The sequence below is a fragment of the Amblyomma americanum genome, chromosome 11 (assembly GCF_052857255.1).
Source record: "Amblyomma americanum isolate KBUSLIRL-KWMA chromosome 11, ASM5285725v1, whole genome shotgun sequence".
NCBI classification, from domain to species: domain Eukaryota; kingdom Metazoa; phylum Arthropoda; class Arachnida; order Ixodida; family Ixodidae; genus Amblyomma; species Amblyomma americanum.
In genome coordinates this window covers 32,708,860-32,736,149 of record NC_135507.1, presented here as the reverse complement: position 1 = coordinate 32,736,149, position 27,290 = coordinate 32,708,860, and the positions used below count along the sequence as shown (strand labels likewise).

At 46.8% G+C, this 27,290-nt stretch overlaps 1 protein-coding gene across 1 annotated transcript; it reads right to left on the bottom strand.

The window, feature by feature from the left end:
* Window positions 1–538: 538 nt before the first annotated feature.
* Window positions 539–26,600, bottom strand: LOC144109546 (multidrug resistance protein mrp-7-like). The gene is made up of 17 exons (XM_077642371.1): window positions 26,490–26,600; window positions 26,034–26,180; window positions 25,100–25,204; window positions 23,734–23,868; window positions 20,885–21,004; window positions 19,911–19,978; window positions 17,788–17,907; window positions 15,156–15,284; window positions 13,412–13,574; window positions 12,405–12,662; window positions 11,388–11,591; window positions 10,397–10,543; window positions 9,253–9,346; window positions 7,333–7,553; window positions 5,170–5,346; window positions 3,790–3,957; window positions 539–727 (listed from the first exon to the last, which is right to left on the bottom strand). The coding sequence occupies exons 1-17, from the start codon at window positions 26,598–26,600 to the stop codon at window positions 539–541; spliced, it is 2,556 nt and encodes an 851-aa protein (XP_077498497.1).
* Window positions 26,601–27,290: the final 690 nt, after the last annotated feature.

Here is a 27,290-nt window from a genome sequence, read left to right as displayed (position 1 = left end):
CCGCGGCTGGGATCGAACCCGCGCCTTTCGGGTCAGCAGCCGAGTAGTCATTCCAATTGTTTCTTATAGATGCATTAGTGCCTCTTCTGTTCAGTTGTATACCATTAGTCTTCAATATAATGTCTATGATTACAATGAGCATTGTTTAACGGGGCCTTTAAATCTATCGCGTTATAACGCACTATTAAAATAATTTTGTCTGCGCGCAGAAGACAGCATGGCGGTGCAGCTGCCCAATCATAGGCAGAATCCGCGTTTTCAGCCCAACGCATAGCCAAGCCAAATAAGAACCCGTGTCATCCCGCATTCCCACGGTGTATGAAGTGCCTTTTAGTAAAATCACAAAGATGATAGCGCCAGCTTTCCTTCTAGATAACGCTGAGAAACTCTACGCGGCTACGCACGTGACCACAGCATCCCTTATGTCTTGGCCGACATTTGCAACGTTCTCTTTCGGCAGCAGGTTAATGCTTAGGCTTTACAGTATATAATATGACGCCATTAACCTGGGAGACATTGCAGTGTTAGTGTTTCTAAATCACCTGTTGTCCTTGGGTTTTGCAGTTGGCGACACCTGCTTGCTTCCGAAAAGCAGGGCCTTGGGAACCTCAGTGTCGGCCTTCAAATCAGAGAGGGACACGTATAGATGGACGCGTTTCTTTGACAAAAGCAGCAGTTTGTCGACGTCATTCAAAAAGACACCTTGATTGCAGACCATAATTCGTGTCTGTAAAATAAAGATGTCAAGAGAAAATTACTTCACAGCAGAGATTACGAAATGTCACTCACAGCAGCGATTAGGAAATGTCATTTTGCTTTCCTCCTCCACCCGCCGCGGTGGCTCAGTGGTTAGAGCCCTCGGGAGCAGTCCGGAGTTCCCGGGTTCGAACCCGACCGCGGCGGCTGCGTTTCGATGGAGGCGAAACGCTAAGGTGCCCATGTGCTGTGCGATGTCAGTGCACGTAGTCGAAACTATGTATATTCCGGAGCCTCCACTACGGCACCTTTCTTCCTTTCTTTTCCCTTACTTCTTTATCCCTTCCCTTCCGGTGCACTTTAGGTGTCCGCCGATATGTGAGACAGAAACTGCTCCATTTCCTTTCCCCAAAAACCAATTTTTCAGTTTATTTTCCTCCTCCTCAGTGGCTTATTCTGTCGACGCAAAAAAAAATAGGTTATAACTTATCGTTAATAACGTCAGAAGGCGAGTGACAGGCTTATGTAAGTAAGCAACTGTTGCGGTAGAATGTCTCGGTAACCCATCAAACACCAGTTTTCTTATATTGTAAAGGAGGTTCTACTCATATAACATTGCAAGCCCAGAGAATACTAGATAACTGCGACTATTAACCCAATTCGCTACATTGAAATTTTATAAAGCAGCACCCGAAGAAACGGCAGGGACCCGCCGCGGTGGCTCAGTGGTTAGGGCGCTCGACTACTGAGCCGGAGTTCCCGGGTTCGAACCCGACCGCGGCGGCTGCGTTTTTATGGAGGAAAAACGCTAAGGCGCCCGTGTGCTGTGCGATGTCAGTGCACGTTAAAGATCCCCAGCTGGTCGAAATTATTCCGGAGCACTCCACTACGGCACCTATTCTTCCTTTCTTCTTTCACTCCCTCCTTCATCCCTTCCCTTACGGCGCGGTTCAGGTGTCCAACGATATATGAGACAGATATTGCGCCATTTCCTTTCCCCAAAAAACTAATTATTATTATTATTAAACGGCAGGGTGGCAGGAAGTGCAGTTAATGGAGATCTTTAGAATAAGGAGACCCTTTAGTTTATAGACATAGAGACAAAGCGGAGAGCGAATGCGCATGCGCAGAATAACGCCCTTCCTGCATATGCACGCTGACGCCCCGCTCTGCCCCTAATCGGTAGGGTCCCCCTATTCTAAATGTCTTTAACGACGTTCTATTCCCGCGCTGGGGGATTTAACTAGTTGAGCAAGTTTTCGCTCACGAAGGGTGTTTAGTGTCACGGGCTCCCATATAGTGATGACGCTACCTTAAAATAATTTCTCGTTGAGCTTAAAATCTTAATCAAATTATGTAACTGGATATGTCCGCCTTCATACAGTTTCAGGCAGTCCTGAAATACAAAAAAAAGTCTTAACTTTTCACAGTGTGAACGTGAAACTACTTAAGGAATTAGACACAATTAAAGAAGAATTCAAAATAATCGCAGCGCGTATCGAACAGCGCGCGCATTTTTATGACTTCGTTATCCCTTTAGAACTCACTAAACATTGCGTGTACTCTTTGGTAGCGTGCTGGGTAATTGAAGGTTATTTTAATTTATTCTACCATGTGTTTCAGGGAAGCCAGCCATTAATTTTAAAAAATAAGGATTTCGAGGTGAAGAGGTTTTCCGGCATATAAGTACCAGTGTTGGCGGACGTCAGAAAACAGGTGAAACATGTTACCTAGCAAAGTGGTCAACAAAATTTTAAGTCAACTTTTTAACTATTACCGACAGGCGCCCGATTGCCATTAGATTCGCAGCCCGTTAGTAATAGGCAGGTCAGTTTGCAGGATTTAGAAAACGCAGTTATCCTCGCCGCTGTAGCGCAGCTAATTTGTGTCATTTTTACTGCCATTCGAAACCCGTGCGCCTGAGGGGAGCGCTAAGCGGCGTCAATCAAATCGCGCCACTCCATGGCGGATACAGCACGTGACATTCTCTGTTCCGCCCGTGGTAGAGCAGCGAAGTGGCAAGGAGCACCGCAGCACGGCAAGATTTGATTGATTGATTCATTCATTCATTGACTGATTCATTGATTGATTCATTCATTCATTGACTGATTCTTTGATTGATTGATTCATTGACTGATTCATTCATTGACTGATTCATTGATTCATTGACTGATTCATTGATTCATTGACTGATTCATTGACTGAGTCATTGATTCTTTGATTGACTGAGTCATTGATTCATTGATTGACTGAGTCATTGATTCATTGATTGACTGAGTCATTGATTGATTGATTGACTGTCATTGATTGATTGATTGTCTGAGTCATTGACTGACTGATTGACTGATTAACTGAGTGATTGATTGATTGATTGATTGGCTGATTGATTGATTAATTGATTGGTTGGTTGATTGATCGATCGATTGAATCGATCGATCGATTGAAGAATTTCCACCAGAAAAGACGTTTCCCCCCACCCCGGCACGCAGGCCTGGGGGACGGGGATTTGCGCCTCCGCGGTTAGAGGTTGGCTGGCAGTCCAGGACTGTAGCAGCCTCCTCCGCCAGATGGTGTTGCGCTGGAGCTCAGGGAGCACGGCATGAGCAGAGCATGTCGCGTGGTACGTACGTCACGGTGTGACGCTCTTTGATTGACGTCGCTCTGCGCTCCCCACAGGCGCGAAGTTTGCTACTGGCGTGAGAAATGGCCCACATTAGCTGAGCCGCAGCGACAAGGACAATCGAGTTTTCAAAATTCTAAAAATTGATACGGCTACTATACTAACGGCCAGCTAGAAATCTGACTGCAATCGGGGGCCTATTGGTAATAGGTAAAAAGCCAGGTATTCGAATTTAGTTAATCACTTTCCTGGTTAACATGATTCGCCTGGTTTTTGACGTCCGGCAACGCCGGTATTATTATGCCTCAAAAATCTTCTGTTCACCTCAAAAACCCTATTTTAAAATTAGAGGACAGGCTTCCCTGCAACAACATCCGGCACATTTCTGACCTCAGCGATGGCTCATTTCTTTTCCACGCATGTATTCTCTCAAGCGCCGCTGGTGATTTCAACTACCCGGATGCTCGTCGTACCTTGTGTCTGAGCAGACCGTCCGGTCCTATTACCCGTGCAAATACCTTCGCAGCTACGTGCACGTCCAGGCCACTGAGCGTGTCGTCTATGAGGTAGACGTCGCTGTTGCTGTACACGGCTCGAGCCAGCGCCACCCGCTGCTTCTGTCCTCCGCTGAGCGTTTCTCCCTGCGTGGTTGACGGTGGGTTTTAGCACATTATAACCTGGAATTCGGTTAAAGCTGATTTTTGCGTGAAAAAAAAAAGACCATGCACCGCACGGCAAGAAGCATGCCAGTAATCTACACCCTGTGACTGCGTTACAAACTTAATTCGCCTTTAAAATGCCACCTACTCGTCTTGTCCACCTCAGTCTGATCAAGGAACCTGTACGGCTTCCGAAACGTCTTGCTTGACTGTCTGACTTGATCAATGACTGTAAATGGTTTTCACTTCCATGCATGAGCAGACGAATTTTCGCCGAATACTTTACTGCATAATACGCTGTCGCGTATACAGCTCGTTCGGTCGAAACGCCGTCGATGTCGTAGTAGTTGCAGCTGTGCGCATCGCGCGTCGAAAATATTCGGGGGCTGCGTAAAAATCCACCCGCGCTCAATGGATAAAAAAACCGGGATCTAGGCCGGGAATCAAACCAGGGCCTTTGCCGTTCGAGACAGGGATGCTTCCATTCCGCCACGACGGCTCAACGTTTGAGCATGAGTAAAGACGCGTCTAGTGAATATGCACGGGTTTCTTTGAAACGTATCTTCGAGATCTGTACTGAGGGTTGCGTGAGTAATTATGAGCATGTAAATTGCAGATGTCGGAATTAAGCGAGTACCATGCGTTTCCGGTAAATTTCCTCCGTGCTTGGCGTGCAGTCGTAGCGCCATCATGTGGCACCCACTGAATGTAATGGTTATTTATTTTATTAGGAATGGTGCGGGCAAACGCATCCGATAAACAAATTAGGGTCATGACAACATAAGAATATTGAGCCGCTGCGGTGGCTGATTGGTTATGGCACTCGGCTGCTGACCCGAAAAACGGAGGTTCGATCCCGGCCGCGGCCGAATTTCAATGGAGGCGAAGTGCTAGAGGCCTGTGTACTGTGCGATTTCAGTGCACGTTGAAGAACCCCACGTGGTCGAAATTTCCGGAGCCCTTCACTACAGCGTCCCCATAGCCTGAGCCACTTGGAGACGACAAACCCCAAGAACCAAACAAACGCTCGTGTCGTCGTGTTTGTTCCGTCCTTGTGTTTTTCCGCGCTGTTTTACCATGGATAATATGACTGCAGGAAGAATACATAGAAGCATTATACGAAGACATCAAAGAAAAGCATATATAAGCAATGTGCGACACTTCTGGGCGTAATAGAGAGCAGTTGCCAGCCACCTTTTCTCCCACTTCGGTGAGATCACCGGCGGGCAGAAGTTCCAGGTCCCGCGTCAAGTCGCAGGCTTCGAGCACTTGGTGGTAACGGTACGTCTCCATCCGCCTGCCGAAGAGCACGTTGTCACGGATGGACATGTTGAAGATACAGGCCGATTGGGGCAGATAGGCCACTCTACCCTGCGTCCAGGCAATCGTGTACCTTTCAAATCCTTGGTTGTCATAGTGGCTTCAAGCACTCCAATAAAACATGTTGATCATGATATTCACATGTTCTGCAAGGTATTCTACTTCGAATTTCAGTAATCTAGCTCGAATCTATGAGCAAACTTCATGATGGGACAGCAGACATAAAACCATTTTGTCTGCTTAATCGCTTTCATTTCAGTTCCGCTCTGAATCGTAGTTAGCGAATCGTATTTTAAGTATTAAACGCTGCTACCCAGCGGTTGCAAACCGCCCTGGAACCCGGCCCTGGCTCGGTGACCATCTTCAGAATTCTTTTAGACCCAGTATTGACTAGGGGTACGTGAACAGCACATTTTCGAAACCGAATCGACCACAAACAGTCTAGCTTCGGCACCATTCTAATACGAATAATGTAGTTCAACACCGAATCAAATACGAATCGAATATTCGTATAATCATTCGCTGTTCATTGTTTTATTTATTTACAAGATAGTGCAGGCCAAGTGTCCAAGCAAGAGTGGCTTACTTGTGCGAAGTATTCATACAAAACAAATATTTATTCGGAAATTCGAAGCGCTATAGAGGCGAGGTTATATTGGACAAAGTTAATTTTGTAGCTGTCGAAATACGCGGCACGGATCCCCAGTAGTGAGCATGAAGCACCAAGTCAGTATATCAACTCAGTGACCGTGACGTCATGCTAATCGAAAAATTTTCTTTTACCGAACTAGCGCCATGTCCTGGTTGATAAAAGGAACGCTAGTTCTGAGGCACTGCCTCCTATATCAAGCATGCATGCCGAGTTTGTTGAACATGGTTCAACAGTGCCGCGTCATCCATTCCTGGAGGCTTTGTGCATAAACATCATGAACAGCGCCAGATGAAGTGGGTCCTTCTTTTGAAACAGCCGTCAAAAAAAAAAAAGCTATGACGCCTTCTGTACTAAGCTAGTGCCTGTAACTCGAAAACTTCAGTTCTTTTTCGATTCGCTTCGAATAATTTTTAACGCGCACTATTTCTTTCGTTCTGATAACCGAAGAGGATATTCGATTGGCATTCGGAAGATTTCGAATATTCGCACACCCCCAGACAGTCAACATACATCAAAGTCCCTCACTCATTTTTATTTTATCCCTATTGTTCTGCTATTTTTCGTTATATATTCTCGCAACAGCAACACAGATGCTTGCTGACTATTGTTGAGTAGCGTTCTGAGCGTTATCCCTTGGCCAAAGAATCAAAAGTGCCCGAATTGGCAATAGTCATTTTTACACATTCAGCTCCCCTGACTAACCTGTCATGGAATGGTGGAAGTTTGGTTAAGAGCGGCCCCATTAAATCGAGGTGATGGAAGAGGAGACTATGCTCAGTAATGTATTTTTAAATTAATTTTCTTCCAAAAACTCCTTTCCTGGTTCCCCCTCGCTGTCAGTTATGTTTCCATGGCAGTTAGGTTACTGTGCATTACAAGGCACTTACACTCTAAACAAAAGGAGTAAAAAGGGAGTAAAACTGTCCTCTAGCGTGCACCTCTTTATAAAGAGGTGCACGCTAGAGGACAGTTTACTCCCTTTTACTCCCCTATGAGTGTATTTGTGTTTGGAGTATAGGTTACTCCTACAATTCTCTCTCTTCACGCCGCTCCTATGCTTTTCCGTCTCCGACGCTACAGCAGTTTCTTACTGTCGTCTACCATGGGTATTATTTAGTTTCCATTCGTTATCACTGAGCACTAATACGTATAGGCCAAGCCACAAGGTAACAAAAAAGGCGGTTTGTTTCAGGATCGTTTTTAGCATTGCGCTACGTTACCAACACAATAACGAACAAGGAACACGCCGCGAGTGTGTCGCGGACATTCGTGGCGTCTCGATGAACACATAGCGCAGTCGTGAAAAAAATGATGAAATACAACTAGTCCATTCTGATGCCTCAATGCGGGTTTCAACTGAGACGCTTCCGATATGGAACACTTACAGCGACGTGAACAGTTCCTCGAAGTCGTCGCAGCTCGCCTAGTATAGCAGCAAGCAGAGCGGATTTGCCGCTCCCGACCAGTCCCACGACGCCTACCAGGGCACCCGGTGTGACGTCGAGGCTGACGTCACACAAGGCCGGCTCATCCGAGCCTGAAGCTTCTTCGCTGCCCTCCTGCGGCCCACTCCACGCGAACGTGCAATTCTCCAGCAACACTGCGCCTTCGAGGTTAAAAAAGAAAATAAAGAATTTCTGGAACTCTTTACGTTATTACAAATTTTATGCAACTTTCATAACCTCCTACTTCTCGCCTCTAAAAATATCGGTGCCCCTGCAAGTCACCTAATAAAAAAACCGATCGAGGGCACAGTATGTGGCCAGAAACAACGAAATGATGTGATCATTATCAAGATTATCGGTACGCATGTTGAATTCATTGCAATAAAAAGGCATCTCCCATTTATCTCCCGTTATCTTTGTCCTGCACCAGGCTGGGCTTCCTCCCATCCCAGTAAATTTCATCTCAACCTTCGTTCTTCCCTCTGCTGCTCGCTTCTACATTTGCTTTCCTGGATGTCAGCTGTGTTATCCTGATACACGACTGGTTATCTTTCCCCATAGGATGTGTCCTGAACAAATTTCATTTTACCTTCTTGATATCAGCTTGAGTATCATTAACTCTAATCTGTTCTGTATTCTTCTCTTTCCTTCTTGACTCTTAACGCTACCAACACAATTTCACTTCCAATGGCTCTGTGCGCTGTGAGGCATACTACTAAAGCAACAGCAATAGAAGCTCTATCGGGAGAAAAATTGCGGCGTCGGTCACAAATCTCGCCCATTGCCTACAGCGAAGTGTCGTCCGCTGATTGGAAGTGTCATATCACCAGACTGGAATTGCAATCACTTCCGGTAAAGGCATGAACAGTTTCTAATGATATTGTTCTACCAACAGATAATGTAATTATGTAACACATTATGTAATTAGGTGTCCCTGTGTACTTTTGGGCATGTTATTTGCACATCCAAATATTGCCGTTCCATTCAGCGCGTTTAGCACACAAACAACCGGAAAGGTTTCCCAGTCAAAAATACTACAGAGCCGGTCCTAAAATAAATTTCTGTCGTCTTGTCGTTACGACAGATTTTTCTGTAGTATTGCGAAACTGTGTGTTGTTGCGACAGAACTGGCTCTGTCGTTACGTCAGGAAACTGCTCAGTACTACAGGAAGTCCTGTTGTAACAACAAGAATTTCTGTTATGTCCCAAAGTACTACAGAGAAATTTGTTAGGAAAACCGCAAATTTTTTGATGTGTTTTTACCCAAGCACCACAGGTAATTGGCCCAATATTGGAATAGGATGGCTTCACATTTGTTCCTTGTCGGACCAGCCTTTGCCAATATAGTTCCAATATTGGGCCGATTACCTGTGCTGCTTGTCAACTTTTAACAGAAGCGACTCCTCCCCGCATTTCAAACATTTTATAACATCATAGAAAAATCGGTTCTACTGTTGACCGATTGTGATGATGACGAGAATGAGGCTGGGGACAGCAGGATCAAACCCGAGCGTGGAAAGAACCAGACGGGACTGGAAGGGTACACTGGTCATGAATACGGGATTGAAAAAAAAAAGATACGGCCGAATAAAGACACGCGGTTGCTGCTGCAGGCAGGCTTGAGAGTCACAGGTGTCCACACATTCAAGGCGACAAACTCAAGCATAAATTTTTTTACGAACTCAGTAGATGCATCGACGAAGAACTAACATCCATCCGCATCCTCTGAGACTACCTCAGTGAAACCGGTCTTCACTCCTTCGTTTAACTTTCTATCTCCTTTCTGTATCCTGCATTCAATTCCCTCTTTCTAAAATTATGACTCATAGCACATTTCCCGAATAAAAAAAAAGAACTAACCATTCTCGACTTCATGGTTATTTCTGGCACAGGCGCCAAATTCGTCTTCTTCGGCTGTGAGCGTTTTCGCCATTCTTTGCAGGCCCTGGGACACCTACGAAAAACGAAGCGAAAAACAGCGCCGATTTGTCTTAATTTATGATAAACTCCATTTGTTTTTTTTTTGTTTTTTGATGAAAGAAAGCAATTTCACGTGGTAAAATTTCGCACAATGTATAATGGCTGCGCTTCAAAGACTGCTGTAGTAATCATTTTAGTTTCTCGGAGAATATACTAACTACCTTTTAGGCAGTTTCTTCGGCCCGACCGTATGCTTACTGACCTTTAATGGTAAGTCATGTCCGTTTTCTACTTTTTTGCCATTGGTGTGCCGTTCTTTAATGCAAACATCACCTAGCCACGACAGATAGCACAAGGTTCAAGAAAATTTTTTGGTACCCGGAACTATGGGGTGTTGCGAGTCTTGCGACAGCGAATCGATATGTCATTGCTAGGCATCCTGCGTCATACAAGGGTGCGCTCGACAAGACAGCTGTTGAGAAGTGGACTGGACGGCACTGGAGAATGCGCTGGGCTTAGCGTCGAACCATAACCTCGCAGTCGGTGACCGGGCGGTAACTTTAATCCCTTAAAACAACAGAAATTCGCTACTCGTAGGGTGAGCATGAAGATTTAGCCTTAACGCCGACGCGCCATATGCATTGAAGACAAAATTTGGCTTGAAACTGTCGTAGTCATGTTTATTTTAATTTTAATGACAGGCAATTTCAACTGACGTTCATAGTAAATCATCACCTTAGATTGTACTGTTGTATTGTGTTGTACTGGCCACCTTTCTTGCAATAATGGACACATTTAGCATTCCGTGTATCGTGTTGCCGTTACAGGAGTACTGGGAGCCCGCGCGCAGTCAATGCCCACGCGCTGATTGGTCCCGCTGCGGCAGGCGAACGCGCAGCTGCCGGGTACATGGCGCCATCTGGAGCGCTCAAAGCGAACTGGACATGCTCAATGACGGCGCGCGGGCTCCCGGTACTTCGGTAACGGCAACATGGTGTGCTTAAGGTGTCTAGTGCCAACTTATAGTCCGTACAAAATATGTACGTTGACGACGCATCAGAGCTGACGCATAGGGAACACGTACCATACTCCTGTATCGAAGAACCGTAGGCATGTTGACGAATACAATATCCATGATAGAAAGCATGTAGAGAGCAGAAAATAAGTGCGCCGCCGACAGCGTCACCGACTGGTTCACGGCTGCGAACGTTCCAAGAAGTATTAGCGTCATCTGAAAAAAAAAAGTGTGAGAGTGCCAGCAACCTCTATCAGCTACAAAACACCTCCTGAATTCTGGGACAGCATTCTATAAGGATTCATTTCAAATGCATATCTATTATCCATTTTATTTGGAGTGACGAAAGCAGCAATCAGCCAGTCACACGAATCACAAAGTAGCAGGTCCCAACGTCGGCGATAGCCTTCGCTACTGGTCGCACTCGTCGTTGATCATAGGCTGCCATATCCACTTGCGAATGAGCCACCGGTCCGGTCGCTTCCCTCAGACGCTTGATAGCCGATGCCACGACCAAATGCATCCGAAATGGGCATTGACAAATGAATCCTTACTGACTACGGGCCCTGTTGCATGATATATGCGCGGCACTTATAGCTACGTGATGTGCGGTAAATGACTGAGCTTTCTAGTGCGCAAAAATAATGAAATGAAATATCGCAAGCAATCCTATGGTCATTGCCTTTCCGTTCGGGTTGTGACGCATGCCATCATTCAGTTTCTACTACCTGCATGAATGCAGCTACTCTCAGTTTCAGTTTACTTGTCCTACAAAGCATATCCCCACCCATGCACATATAATTAAATGTGGGAGGAGGTCCATCTACAGGTGCGGAACAAATTGTTTAGCTTGTCAATAACGCCCAAAATAGCATGAAATACCCAACGCGATTCTATGTGCAAGGTGCGGATTGTGTACCGTAAATTACGCTAAACGGCTTTTGAGCGGAGTTTCCAAGAGGAATAGCCACTCCATCGCTATATCCATTAAATTGTTACAAGCCATTCCGCTATAGCGATATTTGACTAATTCTCATAGAGACCAGCGGTCAACACTCACCACGGAGTTGGACGAAGACTGCAGCGAGTCGACGAAGCCGTCGAGCAGGTTGGAGAGGAACAAGAAGCGGCCTTCCCTGGCGCGCCAGCGGCTCACAGCCGCAGTGACCGCCCCTTCCCAGGCGTAGAACTTCACCAGTCGCACGCACGACAGCGTGTCGGCCATCTTGTTGAGCCTCTCATCCCGGTAGTGAACGATGCGCTTCTGTTGACGATGCCAGGAAAAGGAGAGACCAAAGTCAAGCTCATAGCACTATAGTGCTAGAGAGTCTGTAGACTGTCAATAGACTTCTGTCTATAAAGTCTACAGACGCTCTATGACGAACCCTAGAGAGCAGTCTATAGGCAATCCAAATTCTGTAGACAGTCTATAGACAATCTATAGATTTATCGCCATACATTTTTAGTATACTTGTCTATAGACAATCTATAGAGTTAGAGTAGACAAAAATAAATATCTATAGGAAGACAGTACAGTCTATAAGAAGTCTATAGACTGTCTATAGACCATTTTTATAAGAGATGCTTGCATCTAAACACACCGCACGTGCGATCATTGCGCATCTCCATTGGGTATAGCGTAGGAACGGTGTGCAATGGACTATATGTGAATTGAGAGTGAAGGTTCACTGTACTTAAGCGAATGAAACGGGACTTTGCCGCCAATTGGTGAACGCAAACTGACTTACAATCAGCCCTCCGTGGAATTGTAAAGAATCTAATTGATTCACCACCGCTCTGCAACCCTTCACTCTAAACAAAATGGAGTAAAAAGCCACGTGACCAGCCACGGCGCAGCCACAGAGCTCAAGGGTGGCCACGCAGCTCAAGGGGTGCCACGCTGAAGGCTCGACGTGCTAGCATAATGTAGCTATCACTACAAAGGGGAGTAAGCTATCCACTAGGGCACTATATTTTTACTCCATTTTGTTTGGAGTGTGACGGGCACGCCCCCACATCTTCTGTCCGCCTCCGCAGCCATCGCAAGCAAACAACAGTGGCGCATATATGTACTCGCCCAGAGACCCCGCTGGATCCAGGAGACAGGTACTGAGAGGGCGAGAGAAGCGAGCGGCCAGGCGATGCAGCCAGCGACGGGCGGCACGCCCACCCGTTTCGAGAGCATCCACAGCACGACGGGCAGGCACAGAAGCCCGCTCAGCGCCTGAGAGAAGAACAGCACGGCCGTGTGCAGCTGGTCGCAGTCGACGCCCACCAGGGAGACCAGGTAGCCCGCCGGTGCCTCGGACAGGGCACTGGCGCTCATGCGAGTCATCTGCCGACAGAGGTCGCGCGTATCGGTTGGGGTGAAGAGGTTACAAGAAAAGGCGCGGTATCTCTCTGTTGGTCATTGAGAAAGTTACCCCGGTGGGTCGGAGAGGGAGCACTCTCAGTGCTCTGTTTGGTGACGTCATCAATAAGAAGCTGGTCTGGGTCAGTTACTACTTGACCACGTGACCTAAGAGACGGAATTATGGGAGGCTTCACTTGTACCTGGGCCGGGCAGACCAGCAGAGCGACGTTCGGCCGAGGACACCTGAAGTAGTGTTGAAGCCTCTCTTGCTTGTGCACTGGTACATCGTGTGTAGTAAACGGTCTTCAATCACCTTTTCCTTACTTTCTTAATGCAGAGTCTCAGCATGTGACCCACCGGGCTGCAGTTCGCAGCAAGTCTGACAAAGTACAAGTCGGCCGTCGCAAGCTTTTTGGTCGAAAATCAGGGCACTCTGAAGCAGCAGGAATAGTTCTGTAGTATAGTACTGTTAAGATGTCATGTGCCCTACTACCCTCAACGTTGAAGTACTGCTCGAGTAAAAGGCCAACTTTGGACATAACTTGCTAGCCTGGCTGATCGGGATAGTTTGTAATTCAGGACAGCTAGGAATGTAGCACGCCTCAACTTTTAGACAAGTTCTAAGAAAAGACGGAACGCCACAGCGTGGTGGTGTCCCATTTTTTCTTCGTCCTCGTCTCAACTTGCACTGTGTTGTAATTCCGGGGTGGATAGACATAAGCGTCTCTCACCTTTGTGAACAACGCCGCCTCCATGAGCAGTTTCAGCTGCGTGCTGAAGCGCAGCGCCACGTACTCCAGGAAGCCCGAGAGACAGACCTCGGCTGCGCAGGAGCACAGGAAGAGAGCGCTCACCGCCTTCGCCGCCTGGCTGCCCACGTCCTCGATGAGCGACCTGGGATAGCCATGGCGCACAAGACGTGTCATGACCGAGACAAGTCCGCGGCTCTCTGACGACATCGGTCGCGCATCTCCCCTTACGCCCATGTAATAAAATCCGGCCCTCTGATTAGTCCAACCGAAATTCGGAGGTCAGAGGACTGTCAAGCCCCCGCGCGGACATTCCATGGAGGAAGGAAAGGCTTGGACAGGCCCTCGCTATTCGAGCTGCATGGCAAGCCCTTACAAAAATTTCTTTAGACAGTCTGTAGACTGTCCATAGACTTCTGTCTATAAAGTCAATAGACTTTTTATAGACCAGTAGAGAACAATCTATAGGCAGTACAAATCCTATGACAATCTATAGATTTATGGCCATACACTTTTAGTAGTCTTGTCTACATACAGTCTATAGACTATGGATAGACAAAAAGAAATATGTATAGGAAGGCAACAGAGTGTATAAGAAGGCTATAGACTGGCTATAGACCATTTGTATAAGGGAAGTGTGCCGGAATCGACGCGTTTTCGCAAGGAATTCAGGGACTCTTTGGACCACCTCACTGCGGCATCGTCCACTTCATGCGTCTGTCAGCTGTCGGTGGACCGGCGCGGAGCGAGATTGTCTGCTCGCCTTGATCGTCATGGCGCATGCGCTAGCACGATGAGAAGACGAGCTAAGGTGGCAAGGCGGCTTCCGGCTTCAAAAAATGCGGCATAATGTTCTCTCCTAAATTCCTTCCTTCCTCCATGCATTATAACGGAAGCCAACAATCACCAAGACTAAGGCTTCCGTCATGTATGTCATAACCAGCACCTCTTTCCATTCCCTGGTGTGCTGAATTCCTTCCTCCGTGGAGATTCAGATGAACTGAACAGTGCTACTTAAAATGTGGCTGGAATGAAGAAAAAAATTGGAGTGCACAATCACGGGCATGGCGCGATAGCGCAATGGGTTAATTCCCATATATGCAGAAGGTCATTATCTACTTAACATTCATATGTCCCTGGAGTCCTCATACCCCTCCTGCCGCGGTGGTGCAGCGGTTAAGCGATGGCAGGTGCCCCCAACGGTGTACCTTGTCCCGGCCCAGGTTGCACTTCCCGAGCGAAAAATCATTAATTTAACTTCCACCTGCCACGGCAGACAGTTTGCTCACTCTCCGGAGGGCAGGTGGTGTCCGCAAAGTCACGTGACCTAGCTAGCCCACCTGCCATCTAGGTTCCTCTCTGGGCACCACCTGTCAGAGTCATGCTCGCAATTTTTCGCTCACAACACCGACTTCGGATCTTCGAAACAACGGGGCCTTCAACGCTATCGCGTTATAAACCTCCTAGGGAGTTACCAATAGTTGTCTGCCAAGCTCATAGGTGGCGCCGCTGCTCGTAACATCCAGAAACTGACGGTAAGTTATGTACTCATTCTGGCGCTTAGTTTCTTAACACGTGGAAATAAAGAGCTTCATCCATGACGAGAATTGTAGCTGACGCCTCTATTATGCATAGCTATAGCGCATGGCTACCAGAACCGGCTCCAGGACGTCCAGAAGTCGCCCAGAATTCAACATGCAAGGTCAGTACGCATGTTGAAACTCACTCCAGCAGCGGCACTCGGACGATCAGGGCGGCGAAGTACGCGAGTCCAACGAGTGGCACCCACAGGGCCTCGTGCCAGAGGACACGCACGAAGGCACAGAAAACGCGGATCCTGGCGTTCGGTCCGGTCCTGGAATTAAAGGGGTTTCAAAGCGCCAGGCAGACAATACACACCGTGACAGGACATCTCGTAGTTTTCGTAACGAATGAACACGTTAGAAGACAGACTAATGATTGATTGGGTGAATCAGGCATGTTGGTACATATTTTACAGGAAATGACTTCCCAGCAAAAACAGGACAACAGAGGAAGAAGGAACGAACCCAAGAACCGAATTAATCGGTTTTTGGGGAAAGAAAATGGCGCAGTATCTGTCTCATATATCGTTGGACACCTGAACCGCGCCGTAAGGTAAGGGGTAAAGGAGGGAATGAAAGAAGAAAGGAAGAAGGAGGTGCCGTAGTGGAGGGCTCCGGAATAATTTCGACCACCTGGGGATCTTTAACGTGTACTGACATCACACAGCACACGGGCGCCTTAGTCTCCATAAAAACGCAGCCGCCGTGGTCGGGTTCGAGCCCAGGAACTAGTATCGAGCGCCCTAACCACTGAGCCACCGCGGCGGGTACCAGAAGCGACTTCCATCAGGTTTATTGAGGTCAGAGGACATGAATATATTTTCTGTCCGACGCACCGTTATCAGTCGCACGTGCGCAGAAAAGCCAGCTCTTTTGCAGAGAGGAGAATGGAAGCGGCGCCCAAGCACACATTTTACACGACGAGACCAGACAGAAAAAAATCTGATTGCCGTGATTCTCAGCTGGGTCCGACCGATGCCCAAATTGCGTTATGAGTAGCATGCCAGTGTGCCTTGTGTAGCAACAACAAATCACCTTCGGGGGTCATGGTTACACCAATGGGCAGGATACCAACATTTTAGGCAGCCTCGTGTCCAAAAGATGCTGCCAATAATAATTTTTAATAATAATTGGCTTTTTGGGGAAAGGAAATGGCGCAGTATCTGTCTCATATATCTTTGGAAACCTGAACCGCGCCGTAAGGGAAGGGATAAAGGAGGGAGTGAAAGAAAAAGATGCTGCCATTGATCCTCTTCTGCCGACGAAGCTGATCAAACCAGTCTGAGGAATAACGGCTCCACATTTTTCCACTGCTTCGAAGAGAAGAGCTTTGCCACCAGCGGAGAAATGGTACCCCCATTTTTGGTCAGTCATGTTGTTTTGATCAAGGAATAACAAGGTTTCCTTTGAAAACGTTCTTCGAAGTCGCTGCAAACCTGCTAGCAGCATGTTTTTCGAAGGACAATGGTTGCTTCGAAGTAATACACACTGCATGATGAGCTACGTAGTGCATCGCTGCGCGAACATTGAAGCACTAAGTGACGCCCCAGTAAACAGAAACGATCGCTGTGTAAAGTGTTTCCACTACTGTTGTGCCCATGAAAACGATTAGAACTTCTCGCGGTAAGCTGTGTTTCTGCCGCAGATAGAGTGCGTGCCATACGTAGACTTATGAAAATCAGAGGTTCCATTTTCTCATTGTTTAGGACAAAGATTGCGCTAATATCTAAGCCTATAAAGGCCTCTACCATTGAACACAGGGGTAAAAATTTTTTATGTCACTGCGGCTGACAGCCCAGTCATCACACTACGTTGGGAGTAGTTTTAGATATAACTTGACCGTGCACAGTAATTGGTTAGAAGGTTGATCGTATAACACTGTTCTCCAGGAGTACAGTTAATTTCCGCATCCACGTCATTTATTGCTTGACCAGTCTTCGGCTTTTAATGCGATACGTATTGATACTGAGCATTCATACCTCGTCAACATAGACATTACCTTCGGCAGGGTCTTTTCTTCCCGCGCTATGAGACAAGGAAGTTTGGGTTTAGGGTTTATAGAGATAACGTCCTAAAGCAACTCAGGCTATGAGGGACGCCGTAGTGAAGGGCTCCGGAAATTTCGACCACCAGGGGTTCTTTAACGTGCACTGACATCCCACAGTACACGGACCTCTAGAATTTCGCCTCCATCGAAATTCGACCGCCGCGGCCAGGATCGAGCCCGCGTCTTTCGGGTCAGCAGCCGAGTGCCATAACTACTGAGCCACCGCGGCCACCATAAGACAAGGAAGTCCCAGTTATACTTGAACTACTTTTGTATTAGTAGATAGAAGAGATAGTAGCTTTAGTAACGCTAAGAAGTAGAAACTAATCATTCGATAGAAGAGATAGTAGCTTTAGTAAAGCTAAGAAGTAGAAAATAATCATTCGGTGCTGACCTAATAACTTGTGAAAAACCTTTTTTGCCTTCAAATGGAAAGAAACTGCATTCGTAAGCTAAACTCTAAATTTGCAAAAGAATATAAATACGAACTGCATAACAGATCCACAGAAAAGATATGAGAAAATCGGGCGAAGATATGCGAACCACTGAAAAGAGTAGAAAGAAGGAAAAGGAAATATAGTCGCACATAATAAAAGTCTTGTGACCTCGGCAGTGTCTGGCGATGATCACAGCCTAGTTTATTAACGCCCAAGACGCCCGTAACTCACGACTTACACGCTGCCATAATTGCTTAGCTTTTAGAAAGCTGAACGGAATCATAATCTTACCATTTTTGAACCAGAGGAGACGGCAGGCAGGCAACAAGTTGGCCGCACTTAAGCCTCCTTACAGGCGGAAGAACGTCACTGTCCACGTGCTTGGAGAGAAGACCAGCGTTCACGACGAGCCTGCGCAATAACAAACAAAAATAAAAGCATTCTTTGGTGAGCTCGCCCTATTATTTTCCCCATAGTGACCCTCTCGCAACTTACAAATCTACCTCGCCACAAATTTAGAAACACGTTTGTTCCCCTCTTCACGAACGAAAAAAATTAATTGAGCAGCGTGTCAGTGACCGGAAAGAGTCAGTTACATTATAAATCGCGACACAGCGATGCTAAGTGATATACCTTTTCAATTTTTTAACGCCGTAAAGTTCCGCCTAAAAAACGGAACCAACTCTGTCTGTCTGTATAGCAAGCATGGATACATCTGGGAATCATAAATGCGTCCCATTATTGTTATTAAAAATTGCAGGTAGGAGATGGTTTATAGAATTTAACGCCTCAAAGCGACTCAGGCTATGAGGGACGCCGTAGGGAAGGGCTCCGGATAATTTCGACCACCTGGGGTTCTTTAACGTGCACTGACATCGCACAGTACACGCACGGCCTCTAGAATTTCGCCTCCACCGAAATGCAAATGCCACGGCCGGTATCGAACCCGCGTGTTTCGGGCCAGCAGCCGAGTGCCATAACCACGCACTGAGCAAGCGTGGCGGCTTGTAGGTAGTAGAAAACGACCTTATATATGATATATGATTGCATGGTAAGATATGAGTTAGGTTAACTCCGCAACTGTTGAGGAAATATCGTTAAAGCTTTTGAAAATCCGGCCTTGGCAATCAAGTCCTCTGTAGGTATTGAAATCCTTATTCCCTGCCCTAGATAGCAGCGGGTGCCTTCTGAGAGAAAAAAAATCCTTTTCTTTTCAATACATCGCTCACTAAAAGCAAGTGCTCCGTTGTTCACCTTTCTACGACTTGTTCTTTTTAAACTATTACCTGATCCTTTCTTCCTTTAATTGAGGCCCATTGATCCTATCCAGCCCCCCCCCCCCCCCCCCCTCTCTCCTCTCATCGGCCCCGGCTTTTTCGCCCGAAAGAGCACGTATACAGTTATCAACCTGCCGGAAAAACACTGAGCTCTTCAGTAAACAATTTCCTCTAAATAGCACGCACAGAGCGTGGTCACGAATGGACGATGACATTCACCACGCGTGGCACTAATTATCCCGGACAGTGGAGTGTATCAAAGCACGGGGAGAAATGGAAAATAAAAACAAAACCCGACAAAGCCGCAGCCGGTAGGGCATCAGATCTGTCAGCTGGTGCGTCATGCTTCAAAAATGTGCAGGTTCAAAATCCGGATGCGTAATGAGTTGCAGTGTTAACAGCGTAATTATACCGCACGCGTATCTGTCTGCGTACGCGCACATGTGGCACACATCTGCAGACTAATGATGCAAGCGGTGCTCGAATGCTTGCAAGTTTGTTTATCAAGCTTCACTGAACACAATTAAAACAGAAGCAGATGCTACTCGGTTAGATTGTGCTGCTAGTTTTGTGCACGCTGCGTAAACACACCTATGCGTGGCACCTGTTAATAAGTCGTATCTATAGAGAAGCGCAAACTCGCCCATTGTGTTATTTAGCCTAATTTTTAAACACATCGAGTTAAACGGTTACGAGTCGGACAAAAGGTGTCCGCGACAGCGTCAGCTCGATAGAAATCAACAGGGTGAAATAGTGCTTAAGTGATGCTATACTATTTGTGTTTGGTCCCTTAAAAAATAGTTTATAGGCTGTATATGGAGTTCTTAAAGATGTAGGCTATCTATGGACTTCTTATAGATTCTACTGACTTCCTATAGTTATTTCCTGTTGGCTATACATGACCTACAGATTGTCTATAGACAAAAGTCTCCTAAAACTGTAGATTGTCCCAGACTGTCTGTAGGGTTTATATTTCCTATAGGCTGGTATATATATATATATATATATATATATATATATATATATATATATATATATATATATATATATATATATATATATATATATATATATATGCCCCCAAGCACTCTCCCGCTCGCCAAAAAAAAATCCCATGCGAAAACTAATCACACTGACCTGAGCACAGCACTGCCGGAAAGTTTGCCGCACGACGAGAAGGTTTCTTCGTCAGCATCACGTCGTATCTAAGGAATAGGAGATAGCAAGATGTGAATCAGCTCTAATGAGCGCATTAATGCACGACTGTATAGTGAGCAGCGCCAGTGATAACAGGGATGAGAAGGACAGACAACACATGCGTCCATTCCAACTTTTTTATATAAAAAGTTCCCTTATATATCTCTCTTATATAAAAGGAAAGTGCACTATAGGACCGTTAACTCCCTATATACTCCTTTCCGTTTAGAGTGTACTGCAACAAAGTTGGAAGCAGCGCACGTGTTGCCCCTGTTTCGTTCCACCGCGGCAAATATTGTCGTCAATGGCACCCTTCACATAATTAATCTGTGCTCCAGCAAGAGTAATGCACAGTACAACTAATTAACAAGCTGGAATCAGAAACAAAGCCAAAATAATATATACAAGAAAGCAAGAAGTATGTTTCCTACTTGACGAGAGTTCATTCATAACAGGATTAGAAAAATCGACACGTAAGCAAACACGGACGGACGGGAAGCAGTTTGTTACAAGTGCTTGAAGTCCCCTGTCCTACTCTTCCTACCTGTGGCGTCATCTTTTGAAACTCTAGGAAAGCAAGAAACCGTTTCGGATTCAAAGCTGAAGACATGCATTCTATTACGCAACAAGATTTGACGTTTTGTAATTGCATTGTTTCTCTATTCGATCTATCTCAGTCAAAAGATCGTCGTTATTGCAAAGACCGACCAGCCAGTACAGCGGATAAAATCATGCAAAATGCGAGCAGAAGTCGCAAGCTTCTTCTACGGCTGTTTCGTCCGAACACTTCATGGCCTGAAACATCACGCCAGTTCTCTCGAAAATCTTGGCACGCGGGTACGCGTTGTCATTGTGAAAAAACTGTCACTCTTCTAAAAAAAATGGCGGAGATTTGCTGGCATGTTGTTCCAAACCTGAAGCGTATCCTTGTCGACCACCGGGCTGCTTCGGAAACCGGAGAACAGGAAGCTCCCGAGAGTTGTCAGGGCTAGCAAGGAACGCCAGGTTGCCGCGGCCAGATCTTCGTTGCGGGTCTGGAACAGAGTTTAAGTTCTTTTCTTTAATGCGATATCATTAGACACCTCATCGGAAAAAAAAAATATGTCGTCTGTCATAAAATTTGCTCACAGTTCAGTTCAGTTCAGAAAAACTTTATTTCCGGCAGATGGTGGTATCCGTACCCCCTCTCAGGCTCGGCCGAAGCCTATGACAGATCAGGAGGAGAGGCCGTCGGCTGAGGACGGTGTAGCTGATGCCTCACGGCCTCAGCCGCCACGCGGGTGGCTTTGCGCGGCGCGTTGGGGTCCTCGCTCGGCAGCAGCGCCTCCCAGGCTTCAAAACTAGTTATTTCTTCCTTAGCCCCTGGTGAGCTAAGACATTCCCAAGTAATGTGGTTTAGCGTACCCCTTGCCCCACAGTCGATGCATTTTTCGTCATCTGGGTCACCTAGTTACATTAAGTGTTGACAATATGACAACGTTAACAGCTGTTGATGCCTTTATCGGAAGTGACGTCATTTCCTGTCTCAGAACGTCACTATCCTCCAGCCAATGGGAATTATCTATTATTGTGACGTCACTTCCCCCAGCCGATCAGGAAATTTTAGCAATTTTGGCTGGGGTATACATATCGCCAGCCAAAATTGCTAAAATTTGCTGACTGGCTGGGAGAAGTGACGTCACAATAATGGATAATTCCCATTGGCTGGAGGGTAGGGACGTTCTGAGACAGGAAATGACGTCACTTTTAATAAAGGCATCAACAGCTGTTAACGTTGTCATATTGTCGACAATGTAACTAGGTGACCCTGTGAAGTTTTTTTAAAGAAACAGGCCTTCCACGCTTTTAGGTTTAGAGGAGTAAACTCGCAAGCTTTTCTGTAATGTCAATCAACAGTTCAAAAATGGTTTAGGTTTAGGGGGTTTAACGTCCCAAAGACTCGGGCTATGGAGACGCTGTAGTGAAGGGCTCCGGAAATTTCGACCACCTGGGGTTCTTTAACGTACACTGACAACGCACAGCACACGGGCCTCTAGCAGTTAGCCTCCATCTAAATACGACCGCCGCTGCCGGTCAGCAGCCGAGCGCCATAACCACAGAGCCACCGCATCATCGTCAGCCTGACTACACCCCCTGCCGGGCAAAGGCCTCTACCCATGTCTCTCCAATTAACTTTCTCCTTTGCCAGCTGCGCCCACCCTAAGCCAGCAAACTTCTTTATCTCATCCGCCCCACCTAACCTTCTGCCGGCCCCTGCTACGCTTGCCTTCTCTTGGAATCCACTCCGTTACCCTTAAGGACCAGCGGTTATCCTGCCTTCGCATTACATGCCTTGCCCAAGCCCATTTCTTCCTCTTGATTTCGACTAGGATGTCATTAACCCGAGTTTGTTCCCTCACCCACTCTGCCCGCTTCCGGTCTCTTAACGTTACACCTATTATTTTTTCTTTCCATGACTCGCGGTTTCCAAAAATGCTTTGAGAAAGCATTACAAGTAGAATAGAAATATGCATAAACATCTAACGACGAGCTCATTATTAATTTAGCTTCTCGCTTTGTGTCGAGGATTGACAGCCTTATTCGTGCGGCGAGTTTTGAAAGAAAGCCTGCATTGCGCGCACTTCGAAAGCCGTCCGCGTAATTTGTTATTAAAGTTCTTTCATGCCGTTTATCATTGCCCTGTCGGCATTGAAAAGGCCAAATATTTACTTACCTCTCTATGTCTCAGACCACGTAGACCGCAGTTTCACTGTACGGTAGACCACATGCAAAACTGATGAACTACCAGGGACGTAAGTGCCCACGGAGCGGGAGCGCATTCAAAGAACTTATCGCTGCAATGGCGGTATATCTTTCTTTATGGCCACGTCCACTTCTGCTAGTAGGGGCGGTCGTCCGAAAGTGCCCCCGGAACGGTGTTCCAATCCTACAGCTTGATACGCGAAGCAACGCTCCGGCAGCCCGCAGCAGCGATGGTGGTGAAACAGAAAAAGAAATGCAGGTAGCCAACGCCGCTTGTCGACTCATCGTGTGGACTGCTTATCGCGCCAAGCCCAAGAGCAGACGCTTCCAGGCGAACACCCCCTGGCCCGCAAAATGGAATCGCCCTTCTGCTGACTCGGGTGACGCAGCGACGCATTTGAGCCAGCGGCCGCGGGCCCTGCGAACTTCTGTCCCCTATAAACGCTTTTGTCGAGCGTTTTCTGTTCTGGCAACATTGCGACTTAGCCCCAGAACGCTCCCCGTTGGAAGAGGGTGCATTTTTCGAGCAAACAATTACCCCAGGGAAGAAGAGAAGCATCGAGGGCTGGTGCATCGCCTGCACCGGGGATAAACAAGATATCGTTGGTTGTACCGATACTCTGTTTCGAAATAAGCCTTACGTTTTATAAACATTTCCTACTCTTTCGCACGGCTCAAAAAATATAACTGCACTTTTCACATTCGTCACGGAGTGTGAATTTCTTGTTCCTTCTTATGTATCGACAAATGCTGAAGGCTTGAACATCAACTCAGGCAGCTTTAAATTTTTCCTCTGCTATCCTTTCTTTTTATTTCTTTCAAAATGAGGAGGAAATAATTCAATTTTGATAACTTAAATTCAGAAACCCTACTAATTCAGAACCCTTTGTCGCAATGTCACGCGTGACTTTCTTTTATTTCTTTAACACAACCGGAAAATAAAAGAGAGTAAATTTTGCAGGAACCAAGTGCGTGTAGATGCAGGGCGCTGACCTGGAAGCACATTAGAAGCTGAACTCACCCAACTGAACATCAGCCTGATGGCCAACAACTCGCTGGCGGCGGCCACGAAGTGAATGGCATGGAGGGCCCACAGGAAATTGGAAGCGCACAGGCCTTTCCAGCGCTGGCATATAGCGCTGGCAGTGAGCCACACCTGCGCAATGAAAAAAAAAAACAAGGACACCCAATTACGTTATATGTCGCCGGTATACCTTTAGAAGCTGTTGACGCCTTTACCGGAAGTGATGCCACTTCCTTCCAGCCAAGTAGCGAATTTAGCTTCAGACAAAGCATTTTTTTTTTCTCGATGGGGTTTCTAATGCTAAAGAATTGAAAGGCAGACGGTATTCGTCGACAGTTAGTGGGCGAATGAATCGCCGACATAGCCATCACCACCATCGGGCTAGCACCGGTGTTATGTACTATTAGGTCGGAATTAAACGCGAACAACATGTATGAACAAAGCAGAACATCTTGTTCTTCTTCCAACTATAATATACAAGAAGTACGGTTTAGGTTTGTGTAAAATGAGCCAGCTAAGTACGTATATATGCGTAAGCCAATTGGATATGAATGTTTCGTTTCGCAGTAGAAATATACGGCATGTGCGAGTTGCCGGTTCGTTTCGACCCTACAATATAAGTGACAGCCCTAACAAAAATTTATTTAGACAGTCTATAGACTGTCCACAGACTTCTGTCTATAAAGTCTATAGACTCTCTATATACGGACCCTAGATAACAGTCTATAGATATTATAAATCCTATAGACAGTCTATAGACAATCTATAGATTTATGGCCATGTACTTTTAGTAGACTTTTGTCTATAGACAGTCTGTAGGCTATGAGACAAAAGATAAATATCTATAGGAAGGCAATATCGTCTATAAAAAGTCTATAGACTATCTATAGACCATTTTTATAAGGGAGAGAACGTGGTCGTCAACTATATCCGGCCAGAACAACAGCCCCGCCATAACTACACGACCACACCACATATGGGTGGAAGGTGCTGGGTGAGCTTCTGGAAGGTTGTGATGGGTGTTCATACGGCACGCACAGAGCGGTCCCTCATTTGAAGGAATGGGTAAGAAGATCCCACAGTGTGAATTGTGAGTGTGGAGAGAGGCGATGTATGTGTCACCTCTGCCGTGATGCCGATATTGCCGACAACGTTAGTTGTCTCATGTGCCTGGAAGCAGTACAGGGCACACGAAACGCAACAAGTCTCTTCAACTTCACTGGCTATGCACATCGCCTCTCCGCTTCGTGTAGTTTCCACAAAACAGCGCAGGAAGGAGTTCAGTTGATCTTTTAATGAGCTCGAGCCCCTGTTCAAGCGTTCCAACGTGCTTACTCCTCAGAAATCAAGTGGAAACACTCACCACAGCAACAGCGACGGCTACGTCTGAGACCACGTGACTGCGTCCGGGAAAAGTGGACGTCGCATTCGCCCAGAACACAGTCGCCGCAGTAAACATGTTGCAGAGCTGAAAGGAGAAAAAAAATAAGACTCCAGGCCAAGCTAAGCCTTCCGCGGCCTACATTAGGACGATGTCGCTGCATGTAAGCAGGGGCCGCATTCCACAAGGGTAATAATAATAATAATTGGTTTGGGGGGGGGGGGGAAGGAAATGGCGCAGTATCTGTCTCATATATCGTTGGACACCTGAACCGCGCCCTAAGGGAAGGGATAAGGGAGGGAGTGAAAGAAGAAAGGAAGAAGGAGGTGCCGTAGTGGAGGGCTCCGGAATAATTTCGACCACCTGGGGATCTTTAACGTGCACTGACATCGCACAGCACACGGGCGCCTTAGCGTTTTTTCCTCCATAAAAACGCAGCCGCCGCGGTCGGGTTCGAACCTGGAACTCCGGTCCATAAGCACTGAGCCACCGCGGCGGGGTCCACAAGGGTCCAGTATCTGTTTTCCTTTACAGGACCATTTGGCATTGGCCACCGTTGTTCGGTGACGTATGCCTGCGGCTTTCAAGCGTCTGTGAGAAGCGACGGGACCACTGGCTTATTGACGACCAGGCTTCGCCATTGGGTGCATATCGCAACCAATAGTTCACCAGTGCGTGCACTGTGAACACCAATACGCTTATAAGGGTGTAAAAAGGGAGTAAACTGTCCTCTAGCGCAAAAGGGTGTGCGCTAGAGGACAGCTTACTCCTTTTTTTACTCCTTTCGTGTTTAGAGCGATAGCGTGGTTTGCAGGCCCGTTTTCTTCAGCTAACACTTGGAACGCCCTTTGGATTAAGAAGATTACTGAACCTTACGGTAGAAGAGAGGCTCCTGTAAGATTCGTATGCGTCTCACCAGATAGGCGAAGTCGACGAGGGTGACACACACCGGTCTCCGGGGTGACAGGTCCGGCCTCTGCACCAGCTCGGCGGCAGACAGGAGCGAAGACCCGAGAAAGGCCCACTTGAGGAGAACGGAGGCGCTGCCCACGAGCTCCGAGGGCTGTTGGCGCCGTTGTTCACGGGTTGAGCGAAACGCCGGCACGAAAAAAAGGGCCAAGTTAGAAACGCAGAAACGTGCAAACAAAAGTAACTTTGTGATTTAGGTACTTATTTATGTACAAGGCTTCACAAACTTTGACTAGGTCATTGTCTGAAGAAGGGGCTATGTTAAGGAAAAAAATTGGAGGGGAGACTTAAGCACCGCCCTTAGGATATGACGTGATAGCTTAGTGGGTTATATACATGATTCCCATATATACAGAAGGTCATTCTCTCTTTTACATTCATAATTCTCTGGGATTCCTCATACCTCTTCTGGCGCAGTGGAGCAGCGGTTAGGCGAAGCGCCACTACCCTGAGATGGCAGGTGCTCCCTGTGGTGGGCTATAGTGCGACCCAGGTTGTTCTGCCCAAGCGACATGTCATTAACTTAACGGCCACCTGCCACGGTGGACCGTTCTCTCAGTGTCCGGTGGGCAGGTTGCGATGACGAAGCAAGGTCACGTGCCCTAGGTGGACCACCTGCCTCCTATAGGTTGCTCTCTGGGGGCTACCTGCCATTCACATGCCCGTGATTTTTTTCGCTTACAACGCCGACGTTGACAACGCCGACGCCGGACTTTCTGGTGAACTGGGCTTTTAACGCTGTCGCGTTAAAAATATAACAGGGCAGAACCAGAGTCCGAGAAATTCACGCACTGCTTTTTTTTTTCTGCCAGAACAACCCACTGACGCGAAGACTGTAATCGTCGTTTTGCCAAATTCTTTGTTCTTCGACGCAGGCACGCGGCTTTAACACTGTTTGCCTCGCAAAACACGACAAGCGTCCTGTTCGTAACATCCATTTCGTTTCTATTTCGATTAGCCTTCGTTATGAATTTGTCTACGTTATAATTTCTTTGTATACCAGTAAATTGATTCCAATTCTGAAACTGATTCTGAAAGCAAGCGCTGGTGAAGAAGCAAACACAGGAAACACAGTATGTAATCACTGACAAAGTTCCCTCTGGGCTCGGATTTGAACTCCAACTGATGGCATCAGGAGTCGACTATTGTTTGTTATAGGTGACTGTGCTTATAGCTATGTAGATCAGTCAGGTCACAGGTATGT

Excerpts from the sequence above, each read along its gene's own strand:
- LOC144109546 (XM_077642371.1), bottom strand. The coding sequence starts at position 26,600 with ATGTCGCTTGGGCAGAACAACCTGGGTCGCACTATAGCCCACCACAGG. Across the intron at positions 19,979-20,884 it reads TCGACAAGGATACGCTTCAG|ATACGACGTGATGCTGACGA; the intron begins GTTTGGAACAAC and ends CCTATTCCTTAG. Across the intron at positions 5,347-7,332 it reads GAGGAACTGTTCACGTCGCT|GGTAGAGTGGCCTATCTGCC; the intron begins GTAAGTGTTCCA and ends GCCTGGACGCAG.